Here is a 16,484-nt window from a genome sequence, read left to right as displayed (position 1 = left end):
AAAGGAAACGTTGTGGTAAGGCAGGTCTTCAATACCAGCGCCGCCCACCAGAGCCCTCCTGCCGCAGCTGTGCACCTGCCCTGTGCTCACACAGCATAAACCACTTCCCGCACACACCCAAAGTACCACACACACACACACACACACACACACACCTTAAACCAGAAGTCGGGCTGTGAGTTTTGCCCTAGAGGTGCGCCGGATTTATCAGTCGCACGTTTTAAGACTAAACAGACTACTTCATGCGTTGTGGATGTAATTCAGATTAAGCAAAACGTGTTATGCCATAAATTCATGGAATTTATATGAAAGTGACTCAATAAACCCTGCAATTGAATCAAGTTTCCTTATCGGTGGATTATTTTACATTTGGAAAAGTCTGTGGCGGAGTCTTAGAAATTATATTATTGCCCTACAGTCGGAAACTCTTGAACCGTTTACTTTCCGGGGGCTGTGGTTTGCATGGATCGCAGGAGCGCCGGACGTTAGGTGGTGTGCTGGTGCTTGTGGTGGTGGTGGTGGGTTTACGCTCGGCTCCAGTGACCGTTGATCGTTTCGGCCGGTGATGGCGGAGATGAGCGCGCTGATGCAGGGTGCAGAAAGCGCAGGAGCCGCCGGCTCTCTCCTGTTCCTGCCGCCGCTCGCCGAGACTCTCGCGTTGCTCGGAGACCAGCGATTTCCGGCCGAGCGCCTGTCCCGCAGCACACCAGCCGACCTAGTGCACTTAAAGGGCATCCTGAGGAGAAGACAGCTTTACTGCAGAACCGGCTTCCACCTGGAAATCCTACCGGACGGCATGGTGCAGGGCACGAGGAAAGACCACAGTCGCTTTGGTATGAGGGATTTGATTTTGCTTTGACGCAATGCATTATTTCAGACTGGAAGATGAGAAAATGTATTGATTTTTTTTTTATTCATAAAACTATTCATATGACTTAAGATTACAGTCTACATGTGCATATATTCCATCTGCAAAAAATGTTATGCAGAATGTACTCTGCATATACATTTATTATGCCTTTATTACTTCAGATTACAGTCTACACATGTGCATATATTCCCACTACTAAACGTTTATAGTGAATATACACTGCATATACTTTTGTTATACGTTTATTATGCTTTTATTATTATTTGCTTTGCACTTTGCAGTAATGCAAAGGTATCACTTATAGAACCTATTCTGTGTGTCACAGAACATTTGACCAACTTTATAATTTGAATAGAGGCAGTCAATAGTAATCTTACCTAGCTAGTATTTCAGAGCAGCTTACTCTCAATGTGTGACTAGACTGTGGGCTTAGACTGCAGAGTACATTCTCAGAACAATTGTTTTATTCTTCTCCAGGTATTTTGGAATTCATAAGCCTTGCAGTTGGATTAATCAGCATCCGAGGAGTGGACAGTGGCCTCTACCTTGGAATGAATGACAAGGGGGAACTTTATGGCTCTGTAAGTATTTTAGACAGTTTATGTGAATAGTTCTATGTGCAGTGTCTGTGTGTGCATATATATGTGTGTGTGTGTGTGTGTGTGTGTGTGTGTGTGTGTGTGTGTGTGTGTGAGTGAGTGAGAGAGAGGGAGAGAATGTTTCTTTAAATCACACCTTAATTGTTTTCATTCGTTAAAGGTTCTGCTTCTAGTGCTTTACAATCAGTGATGTTTAATATTCTCCCTTTTGTTACCTTTTAGGAGAAACTGACAGCAGAGTGTGTCTTCCGGGAACAGTTTGAAGAGAACTGGTACAACACATATTCCTCCAACCTCTACAAACATGGTGAGAAGGGGGCACGCTACTATGTGGCTCTAAACAAGGATGGAACACCACGAGATGGGACAAAGTCAAGGAGACATCAGAAATTTACACATTTTCTTCCCAGGCCAGTAGACCCTGATAAAGTACCTGAACTTTACAAAGAAGTTTTGGGACACAGCTGAGGTCAGCATGCTTGGGATCTGAAGGGAAATAAGTCTCTTAAACCATGTTCTTATCATAAAGGAACAGGAGACATGGATGGATGTCTTGTAGTCAAGGTACACCTGGCAGTGCCTGAAAGATGACATGGTTGCTTGCTTCAGGATGCATAGACCAGAAATGATGCTGAAGTGCTCTGTCCTGGTCATTTTCCTAAGTTATGCAAGCTACAGAAGGCGTCTGAGAGTCCATGGGCCTAAATGAAACTATTTAGCATTTGGCATGCTGCTGAAGATTAACAAGAGAGCATGTACTGTTTGATTCTGGAAAATACAATTTTATGACTTATTGATTGGCTTTGGAGAAAACTGAAGGAACATTACTTATGTGATGTGCTAAAATGTCAAGATTGAAAGCTGTGGAGATACATAACACATAAGCAGAATATTATTTATACAGTTCACATTACATATATTTATTTTATGTATTTATTTATTTGATAATATATATTTTTTACATCTAAATGTAGACTTATCTAATTAGATACACTGTAGAAGGTGCCTTAAGATATTATGAAATCAGATGTGTTCATATTATGGAAGTGCATAATATTATATTATACTGTCACTATAATATGATATAACTGCTTTTTCTTTTTTCGAAAACATGTAAAAAGATTAGTTCTAAAAAAACTTTTCAAGAAGGTCCAAAATGATTCTGTCAATGGTTTGGGATTATGTTTAAAATGCACCTGTCATATCTTTTTTATTTCCCCAGAATTTAATCTGTCTAGAAATATGTAATTGATATATCAATGAAAGCTTTGAAAAGTTACACTTTTAACAGGAGAAATATTTCCTTAATATTATATATGTTCTTTGTTTGTGTTTTGTGGCCCTGGTTATGCTGTGAACAAAATGTCCAGCACAACTCGTCAACTTCAAAGCTCCTTTTAGAGAACTTCTCATGTAACAACCTCCCAATGACAAGATCAGGGTGAAATAAAAACTGAACCTTAGCTGCAGTCTAGTGGTTTGGCAGTCTTGCACAAAAGGGGTCAAACTGATAAGTATTAAGCTGTCTCTGCTGACTATTTTGGAACAAAGAAAAGGTTTATATAACCACTTAAGGACATATCAGTAACTACTGGTGTCTTACTGAAATATTAATCAAGGAAGGTAATCATTTGTCTTTCATTATATCTGTGACATAAGTGTCTTGTATTATGGTCTGAGAGCGAGATTAATTGTCTGTACCAGCATTTGCAATTAAACCAACTGTCACTTAGACAATATGAGATTTAGATACCTCAGGCTCACCTTCTTTTTTTCTGACTGTGTTTGAATGGCTCAATGAGCAATTTCCACAACAATGAGCAAAAAAGCATATCAAGCTACAGTTTCCGTAATGCTTGGATGAATATTTGTGTCGAAGCATGAAAGCTGTGCTGTGTGATCTCAGCATCTCTGTGATGGTGAGCCAGAGGCTGTCATGACAAGGGAGTCAACGTGGTGCCAACCTTTATGTGATACTGCGGGATTTTCCCCTCTAAAAACTTATAACAAGGAACAGTGTATGGAGGTGAGAAAGAGACAGCCAGTAGAAACAAAAATGGGTTTAGATATTATAGGGCTTTTAATGGGCAAATATTGCTGTTATTTTAGCTCTAAAGGTTTTTAGAAAGGCTGTGCAACAGCTACTATCTTTGCATCAGCATATTGAATTTTGATATACAGCTTAATAAAAATTTTTTTTCGTTTTTCTATGCATGTCAATATTTACACCAAAAAGGAAAAAAATGTTTTAATACATCACATGTATTCAGTGTCACATTTTGGTTTATGTGGATGTTGGTGTGTGTAAGAGACAATATCACATTAAAAATTTAAATGCTGAGGTATTCTATTGAGCTTGTCTACTAGGTAACTTTGCTCAAAATGTCCAGTAAAAGGTCTTTCTGCTCCAAGTGCTCAGTTGAAGTAAAGAGTAAATTTAACTTTTGATACCTGATGCTATGAAATACTTTTTGGCACTTGTTTAACCAATGTTTTCGAGTCTGTCTGGGATGAAAATGATGCCTTTGTCACTGTAGCAGGTGATCCAAGGTAGTTTACAGCCAACACTTAAATCCTTCATCTATGCTCTCTCTTAGGCCTACCTCATGCACTTAATGGATGCACCCTTATTTCCATCACTTTAGATGTGGCCCGAAAGAGGCCTAAAAGAAATCCAATCACAGGTGTGTGTGTGTGTGTGTGTGTGTGTGTGTGTGTGTGTGTGTGTGTGTGTGTGTGTGTGTGTGTGTGTGTGTGTATATATATCCTGTTGGGAACAACATTTCCCATAACAGTTTTAACTTTATGGCAACATCTGTGTGGTCCCCTTTAGAAAAATCTATTTTCTTTGTAGCATGTTCTACAAAACAAAAAAACCTTAAAGGTTTCCTTTTGGTTACTTAATATTATGGTTGGATATTCTGGCAATTAGATGCATTGACACAAAAGGGTTGTCAGTGCAGGTGTTCCCTTAGCAGTTGTCAACTGCTCCTGTGTTTGTCAGCAGTAAATATGAGGAGGGTGTGCACACAGCCACATGGGAAAAAAACATAGCCTACATGACTTTGTTGTCTGTCAGGATTATGATAAAGTATAATTCATATTTTTGCAGACTGACCAGAGAAGAGCCCTTGGGATGGCACTAAGTCTCACCTGCTGATTTAAGCAGTAGATTCTTCTAAGGATAGGTATCTGTTTGCATAAGGGTGGTGTCTGACAATATGCACAGCAAGTATTTATTTAGATCCCTTTAAGAGTAAATTACCTCCTTAAAACCAAAGTACAATGCATTTCTGTTTACATGGCTTAGCAGTGAGCAGTGTTGGTCTACTAAATTGGGTAGGAAATTCATAACATATATTCAACACAATAAAGGGATTACTTCAATACAAAAAAAGAGTAATTCTTTACCATGTCTAATACAGCAAAAGTCATATATGTTTTTGGCATGTCATCAGTGAGGTCTTAAGCTATATATATATATATATATATATATATATATATATATATATATATATATATATATATATATATATATATATATATATGTGTGTGTGTGTGTGTGTGTGTGTGTGTGTGTGTGTGTGTATTCAAGCTCTGTATATTTATTTTTCTTGACTTGAAGATGTCAGGTGCAGTGGGAATGTTTCATTTGTTATTTTTATTGCTATGGAGACCCTACAAAGATGTATAATATCCAGTTAATGGCTGCATGCTTTGGAAAACCTCTGGGGGTTTACTATGGTTACAAGCCATTGACAAACACTTGTGGTGTCAGAAATGTCTTGAAATAAGGGGAAGTTTGTCTCATTGCAACATTTGATTTCATTTGTACTTGGCCAAAATTGTAAAGTGCAATTTCAGAATCACATGTTGGATCTTTTTAATCACATGTAAAAAAACAAAAAACAAAAAAAACATATCTACATACATACACCTACAAATATATACACTTTTTTAAAAATGTGGTTAAATGGTTCAAATATGTGATGCTGTAATTGCACTTGAACTATTTTAAACAAGTTAAAAACTCAATAAAGTTTACAACAAAACATAAGTGAAACCCCTTCACTGATTCTTGTTTAGTCCCCCTAAAATGAATATATTTCGAGTTTCTCCTTTTAAACATACTAAACCTCAGGCAATATTTTTTAAAAATGGATAATCCTTCACCACTTAACCCAGACCACCCCACATCTGCTGAGAAAACCACTCTGTTTCTACCAATAGAGTCCAGCTCAGAGCTTTTGTCTCATGCATTCAACATGTAAAGCCACAAATTAGGTCTTGACATTTGGGCACAAATAATTGTGCCTGAAAGCATGAGGCATCAATTAGATTCTCAGCATTGTGACAGGTTACCCCTACAGGACACAGTGATTAGAGCTAAAAATACATAAATGTGCCAAACACTGTTATTTTTGTTGGAGTTTATTATTTTACCAGCTCTATTGCATAAAAATTTTTTGTTTTGATCATTTAGGGACTGTTTTGGTCAGTGATCTGTTGTCCCTTTTTGTTTAACTTATTCATGGGTTTTGTATGATGTAGCACCACTTTTCACATGTGGGAATTTTAGGTGAGATTGCCTGCAGGTCTGTAGGCTCCGAGCTCTCTTTGATTTTCTTTGGTTAGATTTTCCCACAGGGTTCTCCTATTGAAGGGGTCAGCAAAAAGGTTAATTGGTTAATTTCCATAGTTTTCACCTAAAACATTCTTCAGGCACTTGGGAGTAATTCAATCAGCAGCCACAACATGGAATAACATCCTTGAATGACGAAAAAAAAATCATTACAAATTGATTGTATACCAGAGCAGCAAAAAGAACTGTGATAAACTGCTTCAAATGAGTCCATCCAGAAAGTTAGGCTAAGACTAACTACTAGATTTCTCTACTTAGCAAATCTCTAGTACATCAGTATTGTTTATGCTAAAATATTATATATAAATCACCACTAAATAGAAGCTATTATTCTAACAAGGAGAATTTGATCAAATGCCAGATGTGTACACAATTGATTTAAAGTTTAGTTTGCAGGGACCCTGCTGAACTGTTTGCCGAACCTGAGAAAGGTATGCACATGATACACTCACTGCTTCCAAGTGAAAGTGGAAATGTGCATTGTTGCCCATAAGTGAGGCGGAAAATTGCTAACCCATTTGTCATTGTGCATGTAGAGGTCAATCAATAGATTCTTTCATTACAAGCTTACAGAATTGAATGTTTTTCCATGGCCTCACCCCCTTTCACACCTGGACTGTCAGGTAAAATAACAAAACAAGAGGAGAGCAAAAGAAAAGAGGGTTTAGTAGAGTTTGGTTTTATACACTGGGAAAGCTGATAGGTTAAAAGAATGTACTGGTAACTTAGCACTTTAACTGACTGCCTCTGTTCAATTCAGAATACAAATTGTGCTCACTGACAAGAACAAATCAGGGTTTACATTTTCAGTAACTCAGTAACCTCTAAATCATAAATGGTATAAGAGACACACACAGCCTGGTTTGTTGTGTGCTTAAAGCAGACAGATGATTCAATCTAAAGAAAACATGATCAATATTGTGATGCTATACCATTTACCATGTACCATTTGCACACTGTATACTCAAATAAGGGTGTTAAACCAGAAATAGTATTAATCAAATAAAATATTGCAATCCGTAGTATGTGATTTTATTTAATTTTCAGAAATGTATTACCTAATTCTTTTTGGACATATTTATCAAATTGAGATTTGATTTCTTTAAAGATTATGATTTCATTCACAAAAGATAAGCAATGATTTCTGTTGACATGATAGATAGCTTGTTGTCTAAATGCAAATATCTTTGACTGTTTGAAAATAACCTTGTGAACCTATTGATGTCTTATTGATATTGATCTTTTTTCAGTTTGCTCCCACGGTACTTCCACTTCTTTGTTCTGTTGTTTCACAGTTCATAACGAAAAAACGATTTTCTTTTTAAATAATAAATTGCTGTAGATAAGTGTATTGACTATTTCTCTTTACAGTGGATTCTTTGCAGATATCCACACCAACACTGGTATAAACCATAAATTCTACTATCTACAGTATGTTTGTTTTATTATATAGCATGTGAGTAGTGTGGTTACATGATTTAACTGTCTTGTTTTAACTGTGAATTTTATTTGGGCTTAGTGTGAAAATCAAACAGAGAGGCCACCTGTCAGTGTGTGCAGCTGCAATTAAATTGCTCTCATGATGTCCCTCTATAAATAACAGCACTGAACTTGACAAGTCCCAGCAAGTACCGAGAAATTTTTACAGGTATCAAAGAGAGCTAATAGGGTTAATGGATTTACACATAATTACACATAAATTGAAAAATATGTTTTAGATAATTGAGTACCCTGATGGGTTACAAGCCACAAAAGACAGTGTTATCATTAGTTAATATATAATATATAAGTCAGTTTAAAACATTATGGCCGTTTATTATTTTGGCACATATTATTATTATCAGATTGGCACTCAGTAGTTTATATAGCTACAACAATGCAGACACTTAACCATAATACCTATATGTCATTCTTTACCAAATGTTTGTCACAAATTTTGAAGCACATAACTGTACAGAATCACTTTGTATGCTATAGTATTATAATTTGACTTGGAACAAAGAGGCCCAAAACAGTTTTAGCATGTGCATCTGTGCATAATGTGAAGTCCATAAAGACAAACTCTACCAATGTTGAAGTAGAAGAACTCACATGACCTACACAAAGCCCTGACCTCAACCCCACTGAACACCTTTGGGATGAATTGGAATGCCAAGTGAACCCCAGACCTCCTCAGCCAACATCAGAACCTGACCTCAGTAATGGTCTTGTGGCTAAATAAGCAAAACCCCAAAGTCACACTCTAAAATCTTTTGGAAAGCCGTTCTAAAAGAGTAATCGAAGTAGGGACTGATTCTGAAATTTGATGTACAAAAAGCATAAATGAGTGTGATGGTTATGTGTACACAATCTAATGAATATATAACATATATTGTATGCACTGCACCTTCTTTTCCTGTCAGATTTTGAATTTCAGCAAGGTCTGCTTTGGTAAACTTTATATTATACACTACAAGTACTTGGCATTTGCACAAAATGGAAATTACGACATTATGTCAGCTGCCAAACCACACATGAAGTCTTAGCCAGGCAAAAAAATAAAAATATAAATAAAAGTGAGAAGACAGCACTATTCGTCTCCAAACTGGTTTTTAAATGTTAGTTATCATGTAATCATTTTTGTTTTTTTATACAGGCAAGACACGGGCAAGACAACGTGCTAGACTGGATTGGCCATGAATTTTTATTGCACATCTTATTTGTGGCAGATTTGTCCACCTGGAGTGAAAACCCGACTTGAAGAGAACAACTTCAAACAGGCACTTCGGCACAACACTAAACCACCTCCATAGTAATTTGGAAAGCTTCTGAAGAAAGGAAATCCCCTGGCGGAGAGTTGATCAAGTAGGCTAGAAAAAGGTTTGAGGACATTACAAGACAAAAAAACACCTAACAGAGATCCTATATATTGAATCACGATCAACAGTACTTTATTACATTTTTAAGTAATTAAATAAGTTTTTAAGTAAGTATCCTTAATAACATAAAACTCAAAGGGACCTTTTAGTCAATTAATTATATTTAAACAAATAGAAGCAGCTGCCTGTGTATGGTGTATATACATATACTATAAACTAAAAATGTCCGAAAATTACTTCGTAAGAGTCATTATCTATAAAACACCTTCAAATCAAAACTATTATGATTTTCTTCTCTTTCTACAAACGTGGCTCAGGCCAATGTTCTATGTTAATTTATTGCTGACAAATTGAAATGGCTGATGTATACAAACAGTTTATCAAAGGAGCACTTGTCATTAGTACTAGGTATGCTTTGCATGCATGTTCAAAACAGGTACTCCTGCCACTGGGGAAACTAAAGAACTGGAATTATAAAACATTTAAATATAGAGCTGTTTGTAAGTAGTAAGAGTTTTTGTACTCAAGCAATTAAGGTTAGATTTTAACTTTAATTCAAGAGCATGTACTTTTTCTCTATACTGTATAGAGCTTAATGATAAGGACATAAAGTTACATAAAAAAATTGCATCAGCCATTTCAATTAGAACAAACAGTTCTTGGAATCATTAAGACAAACTTTTAAAAAGTCTCTTACAACAATAATAGTTTGGACCCAGAAGGTCTCATCATAAGATTCGAACCAATGATGAGAAAGAACAGAAAGGTATTTTGCCAAAACATGATTAAAGAAGCATGTATTTTTGGCTAGGCCTGTGTATTCAATGATCGGGACTTTTCTTTGCCACAGGATAAAACAACAATTACACTACATGGCCAAAAGTATAAGGACATCTGACAGTCTTACACACATGTGGGCCTTGTTCAAACTGTTGCATACTTCTTTTTTTCTTCACTGGAATTAAGGAGCCTAGCCCAAACATGTTCCACTGTTACAAAGCCTCTGTGCACAAAGCATGTCCCATAATGATGGTATGTCAAGGTTGGCACATCCTCATTACTGACCTTACTCATGGCCTAAAATCTCTCTTGACTTATTTGACAAATTGAAAATAAAAAGAATATTGTTTATTTCCTATAATGTTACAGTTCTGGGTCCCAGAAATATGGGGTAATATATAAAACTATATGTTGTTAATCTAAATGATATTAATGTTGATAAACATAAATAACACCTTATTTAAGTTAAGGTTTTATGCTTTATTCAACTTTTATTTCAAATCTAAAATGCTGGAAGTCAGTCATTTTGCTAGAACATTAAGTACATCATTATTCAATAATAGAAATGAACACTTTAGGTGTTCCATACAATGCAAACTTTTCACCTGCAAAATAAAAACAAATCCAGCAAATTCATGGTTTGCATGTTGCACAAAAGAGGCTTTTTCATCTTATCAAACAGCTCATGTACAGAAGTTAATCAGTGGAGTACAAAGGAGCCTTTATTTAGGTGAAACCTCCATGCTCTCCAATATCAAAGGCTGCACAAGCTACCACAACAAGATGCTACACCAGGTGATAAGAAATATGTCATGTGACATATGAAGGAATGTCTGCAGTGAGTGATGGTGAATTATAAATTTGAGCTTTGGATCAGTTATTAAAGTCTTCAAGGATGTTTTTTGTTGTTTTCAAAATAACAAACATGATCAGATGAAATATATGCAAATGTGATAATTTGCCTTGGGTAAAAAGTAATGTATGGTTTTAAAAAAGTGATATGATACTGTAACTGTGAACTGTAAATAGATCTCTTATCTCATTACAACCGCAAATAATCTTGATAAAAAAGTGTATTAAGGGAGCTTCTCCTGAAATATAAAATTTCAGTCTTCAATACGTACAGTAGATGAATAATGTCATCTGTTAATGACTATTTTAACATGTGCGGACCATTCTCTCAACTGCATCTTATTAATTGTGGAATTTTTTATAAAGTGATGAGCACTCTGAAAACTTGTTCTCAGAATTAGCATCAGAGGACATTGCATCAGAATTTAAATTAAATTAAACATTTAAAATGAACTAAATTATCTAGAACCCAATTTCTATATTTTGACTAAGTTAATCAAAGCACTAAATCTGCCCCTGCCCAGACTAAAGCTATTGGGTATTAGTTGTATAGTGAGGAAGTAGAAACTTGTCACTAGTGGAGAAAAAGTTTTGTTTCTCTCCATTTGTTAGAAACATAACTATAAAAATTAAACTATTTATGTAAAAGTATTAAGAAACCGGACTTCCAGCCATATGTGGTTCTTCCTCAAACTGTTACAACAAATTTGGAGGCACACAAATGTTTAGGATGTCTTCAGGTGTGGTAGCATTACATTTTCCACTCACTTCAACTACAAGACCCAAATCTGTTCCAAATGCTCTTGTGAGACAAGCAATCTTCATGAAGATATGGTTTACATAGGTTGAAGTGGAGGATCTTGAGTTACCTGCTACCACTCCAAAATCTTGTGGAACATCTTCCCAGAAGGAAGAGGTTATTATAACAAATAGGGAATTAATGTGGAATGTTGAGAAAGCACATACTAATCTTATGTGTCATCATGTGTCTCATATGTCCACAAACATTTGTCACAACAGATATTAATTTTGTAAAATAATTATACAGCTTTCAGACTCTTTTTTTTTTTTTTACTTTTATTTCATCCTTTTTTTCTATTAATACATTGATTGCACATAGAAGCATAAAAAGCATAAAAAATTCATTTTAATTTATTAATACTTTGAATATCTTTAAACAATGTTTTGTACAGAAGAAAATGCTGAATCAGGGTTGCTTCAGAGAGCAAGGCAGTGAATTCACTCCCCTTACAGGTGCTTGTTTTATTGCAGTCAGTCTAATCAAGAGGCATCACAACACTGCTGTCAAGTAGCAGGCCACCTTCCCACCACCTTGTCACAAACCTGCAGTAATAAAAATCTCATAACCCTGATGGACAGATAGATCTTCAATTGGAATAAGAAGAAAGGAAGAGATTGGATTTCCACAAATGGATTCAAAATGAGATTAACATCAATTATTACAACAAAGTAGTCAAGCACCAAAAGGGAGATTGGCATCTTGGCAACTTCGATGGTCTAAGCTGACAACTTCCTGGGGTATAAATAAAGGTAATAAAAGACTTTATGTAAACAATTGTCTTGTGATCACACACTGAACTATTTACTTTTAAAAAATAAAAATAAAAAGTAATAAATTGACTTGTTGGATTGAATGAGCTATAGCATTACAACTAAATATACAGACTGATTGTGAAAGAGGCAAAAACTGTGATGTAAGACTGTACATTTCTGTCAGACTTACTTTATATTTATCTTTACTGGAAAAAACCTTTTTGTACTCCTCTCTTCTCAAATTATAGCAACCTAGCAACTGACATAGACCAAGCACAAAATAAGCAAAACAATTATACGCACCTTTGTAAAACTCATGGCAGATGTGTAAGAACAAGCAGATCAAAGTTGAGCTCAATGCATATTAAGGATCTTATTTGAGGTTCTGTAGAGCTGATGCCATGTTTATCCATGCATTCCCCTTGTCACTGCCAAACAAAAGCATTTCTCCCCTTTAAAATGCAGAAGGGAGGGGGTGAGACTAACGATGAGCTTCACCTGTGGTGACCGAACATAACAGTCAACAGAATTCATGGCCCTCAGGCAAAAGTGTGTGAGGGGTATTTTGTCACTGTTAAGCCATTACGTATTTGTCTTAAAATTATGGCAGAAAGTGACATTGAAAGAAAATCTAAACAGGAAAAGAAAACCCACATGGCCCTTTACATGGAGCTTGATTCAATTGTGTAGTTGTCTGAGCTGATGTGGATAATATTATGATCTACATGGATAAAACATGTAGTAAGCACTTGCTAAGGAATCCTGCTCTGTCAACAGGAAACAGTTATACCATGTTCAAAAGCACATATTCTTTTTCAGTTTTTAGCATGCATTGTGCACCTGAGAGCTTAACAATGTCTAAGTTACAACCTGAACAAAAGATTCCTTTATGGCAGCAGCACTCAGGGAGATGACAGCTAAAATATTGGCTTCAGTACTTATAGGTAACATACTAGGTAAGAGGAAATAACCTTTTTAAGCTTGACATTGATGTCCACTGTCATTTAAAACAGATAACACAGAGTTAGTGTGTTTTTTTCAAAAGCAGGAGAGTATACAGCGTACCATTATAAGGTATTAGAGCTAGGCTATTGTAGCTGCCTTATCTCACAAAATTCTCATAGAGTATTTCATAGACATTAGACTTGGACTTGTTATGTTTACAAATATTGTATTTAAGCAAATGTTTCTTCTTGAACTGTGCAAAGTGGCTTACATGCAGGGTTGTAATATTTTTGCTCAATAAAGCTACTGATTTGAATGCTTGGTTGGGTATAAACATCTCTGTTCTACCCTTATCTTTTCTGTCGATATACATGATAAGATTTATTGTAATAATAATAATAATAATAATAATAATAATAATAATAATAATAATAGTAATGATCATAATTATAATCATAATCATAATCATAATAGAGTATTAAAATTGATAATTAATTGCATAGGGGTATGCAAACTCAACAGTTTCACTTTTTTTACTTCTGTCCCAACCTCAAAACTTGCCTGTTAAACAAACTTGCCTATTTCTCCACCAACTCTTCAGTTCTTAAAGTGCCTCTGTCAGGATTATGGTGGTGCTGTGGGAGAAAAGGATATGAAAAAAAAACATCAATGATGAGGTTCTTTCATGATAGTTATCGTTATGTTCCATCGCTATATCTAGCTGACACAAAGTGGCACAAGATCTTGGTTTGTCTCTTAGCTTCTGCCAAGGAGAGCTTGATCTTCTGTATCTTTACATGAAGACCCAGGCTCATATCATTCTGCCTGTATTCCTTTACGAAGATCTTTACTTGGTGGTCCACTCATTACGTCTGAATACTCCATGATGATCTTTGCCTTTATCCATAGATAAGATCTTTCTGTTTTCACCTTGGTTTAAAAAAAAAGAACAAAGAGTTTGCCATAGATCATAAGAACCACACACATACACTGTCACGCTACCTTTGAAAGGACACTAAATGGCCTTTTTTTTCAGACAAGGCAAAGTAGATACTCTTCTTGCAGATTGATCTTTTGTGCAGTTTTAAGACATTGTTAAGTCTTATTTAATTACAGAAGCTGAGGCTTTTATTGCTGATTGTCCATTGTAATATGTCCTGTGTACATGTGCTGGAAATGTCAAAACAGACATCAATTCAGCTCATCCATAAACACAAGTAAAGCTTCTCCCAAAGCTATTCTTCTGTGTTGCATCTCCACATCTGACATCATCAGATGTGGGATTAAAGATCGATATACCATTGAGCATTTCAAAAAGAGACTGAACCTTCATGTTTACAAAGTACTCTACAAACCCACCTCAAACGTATCTAATCAGACATTCATGCATCATAACAAAAACTGTAATTTATTTGTAATATTGTGGGAGCAATGTGGCTGGGGCATTGACTAAAATATTCTTTCTGATGCCATTCCCTTTCTGTATTTAAATCGACTTTCAATACAAAACACTGATTACATTTACAGTTTGACATTTGATTTAAATTAGGAATTATCATACATTATATTACCATGCAATAGTCAGAAAGGCATCTGAAATTCTGTAACAGCATACTTCAACCTTCTGAGCTTTCTAATGTGGCAATACACGTGCATTGCAGCAATAGAAGAAAAGCAATAAGTGTTTGGCTCACTTCCAACATAATTTTTTTTTGCCAGTGTCTTACTTGTGTGTGCATGGATTTACAGGTATTACTTGGGAAACCCCTGTTTAATGCCAAGCATTTTTAAAATACCAAATATCTTTCTTTATAAGCATTTGCTCTTGTATAACCATTTTCATACTACTTTTACTGCCTCCAGGTTTCAAGTCAAATGTGATGTTTGGCAGCATAATTTGTTTATTCAATTATTTTCATAAAATTTTTCTTTGTGGCATGCAATCACAACAGGCTGTCAGTCCAGACTTACCACAATTTTCTTCCTGTGGGATACCAAAGCATTCCCAAATTTACTGTAAGATATAAAGTTTACAGTTGATACTGGATTTTTATTCTTGGTTAAATGGAATGTCAGATACTGCTCAAGTGGAAGATGACCATGGGGGTATCAACTCATCTGACTTCCCTCAATAAAGAGAAGCAATGTCTCCAAATTCAGGTCTCCTATACTGCCAAGGTTCTCACACTCATTTACACTGCCTGTGATAGCACACAGCTTGTGACCACTATTGAGGACCAAGCCATACTCATAAATGATAGAGAGGTTTATCATATCTAAGCCTTTTTTCTCTAATACAGTGCCCCTGAAAGAATCAGTTTGTCAAATTAAAGGTTAGTTTTCAAAGTACTGCAACACTACCAGAAGGAAAGTTTTTTCTTCCTCTATCTCAGTACCTTTTTTTCACTTTGGCCTCAGACTGGAGTTGTTGATTTTCAACCCAGGCACTTCACACATGTTCAAAATATAAAACAATCAAGTACATGTTTGAGGACCTCTTTGGCCTCACAAGCAGACAGGAGATAAATAAACATGCTTGACTGTGTCTGAAATCCATCTTTAATTTGCTTTAGCTTAATGGCAAGAAAGTATACATATCTCTGCTCATACAAAGACTAGATTGCAGTATATTAGAAATCTACAAAACACTAATTGGATTAGCATACTTCTTTGCATACTTAGCATACCCCACAGAAAGCTGAGCAATAATAAAGATATAGACTTCTGTTCTATGTCCTGAGGAAATCCTGAGGTCTCATTCCCAGAACACTCACATAATTTTTTCTATGGGGGCTGAGGCATGTGATTTCATATCAATATATCAATATAATTGATTTTTCTTTTGTAACAGGCAGCATCATTAAAGTACTGACCTAGTTGTCAATGCAGAGGCAAGGTTTTAACCTAAATCTTGCTTTTTGCCTTCAACGTCTATGGCCAAATTTTATTCTCTCCTACAGCCATGCTGCCATGAAGCTCTAACTTCCATTGTAACCCCAAAGACAAATATGGACTCCAAAACATCAGAGGTTTTGGCATTACATTCTAAAAGGCATGTTGACTGTGCCCACTGCTGTGTTCACTGTGCTGTGCTCCTTCCCACAATGAACAAAATATCTCCAGTAGAGATCAACATTAACTTGCACTTGCATATATTATTACTGTTGCTTCTATAGACATTGTAAAATTTAATGTCCTTGACCTTGACAAGAAAGAAAATCTCTTTAGAGGTACGAGTTAAATTAGTGTCTCCCCGAAGCTCCCAAAAATCCAATAAGGCTTTGTTAGATTTGTATTGTTCAGCCCCCTCTCTACAGAGACCTGGAGGGACCACACCCAGCATACATCCTATACTATTTTTTAATGTAAACACCTATCTAGTC

At 35.8% G+C, this 16,484-nt stretch overlaps 1 protein-coding gene across 1 annotated transcript; it reads left to right on the top strand.

Annotated features, from left to right (window-relative positions):
- Nucleotides 1-185: 185 nt before the first annotated feature.
- Nucleotides 186-3,780, top strand: fgf20b (fibroblast growth factor 20b). Its single transcript, XM_046848716.1, has 3 exons — nucleotides 186-833; nucleotides 1,349-1,452; nucleotides 1,693-3,780. Exons 1-3 carry the CDS (start codon nucleotides 566-568, stop codon nucleotides 1,936-1,938), a joined length of 618 nt encoding a protein of 205 aa, XP_046704672.1. The 5' UTR covers nucleotides 186-565; the 3' UTR covers nucleotides 1,939-3,780.
- Nucleotides 3,781-16,484: the final 12,704 nt, after the last annotated feature.

This window comes from Silurus meridionalis, chromosome 5 (assembly GCF_014805685.1).
Source record: "Silurus meridionalis isolate SWU-2019-XX chromosome 5, ASM1480568v1, whole genome shotgun sequence".
NCBI lineage: Eukaryota > Metazoa > Chordata > Actinopteri > Siluriformes > Siluridae > Silurus > Silurus meridionalis.
The sequence above is the reverse complement of the archived record's forward strand: the minus strand, read 5'-3'. Positions and strand labels throughout refer to the sequence as shown.

Excerpts from the sequence above, each read along its gene's own strand:
- fgf20b (XM_046848716.1), top strand. The coding sequence starts at position 566 with ATGGCGGAGATGAGCGCGCTGATGCAGGGTGCAGAAAGCGCAGGAGCC. Across the intron at positions 834-1,348 it reads GAAAGACCACAGTCGCTTTG|GTATTTTGGAATTCATAAGC; the intron begins GTATGAGGGATT and ends ATTCTTCTCCAG. Across the intron at positions 1,453-1,692 it reads AGGGGGAACTTTATGGCTCT|GAGAAACTGACAGCAGAGTG; the intron begins GTAAGTATTTTA and ends GTTACCTTTTAG.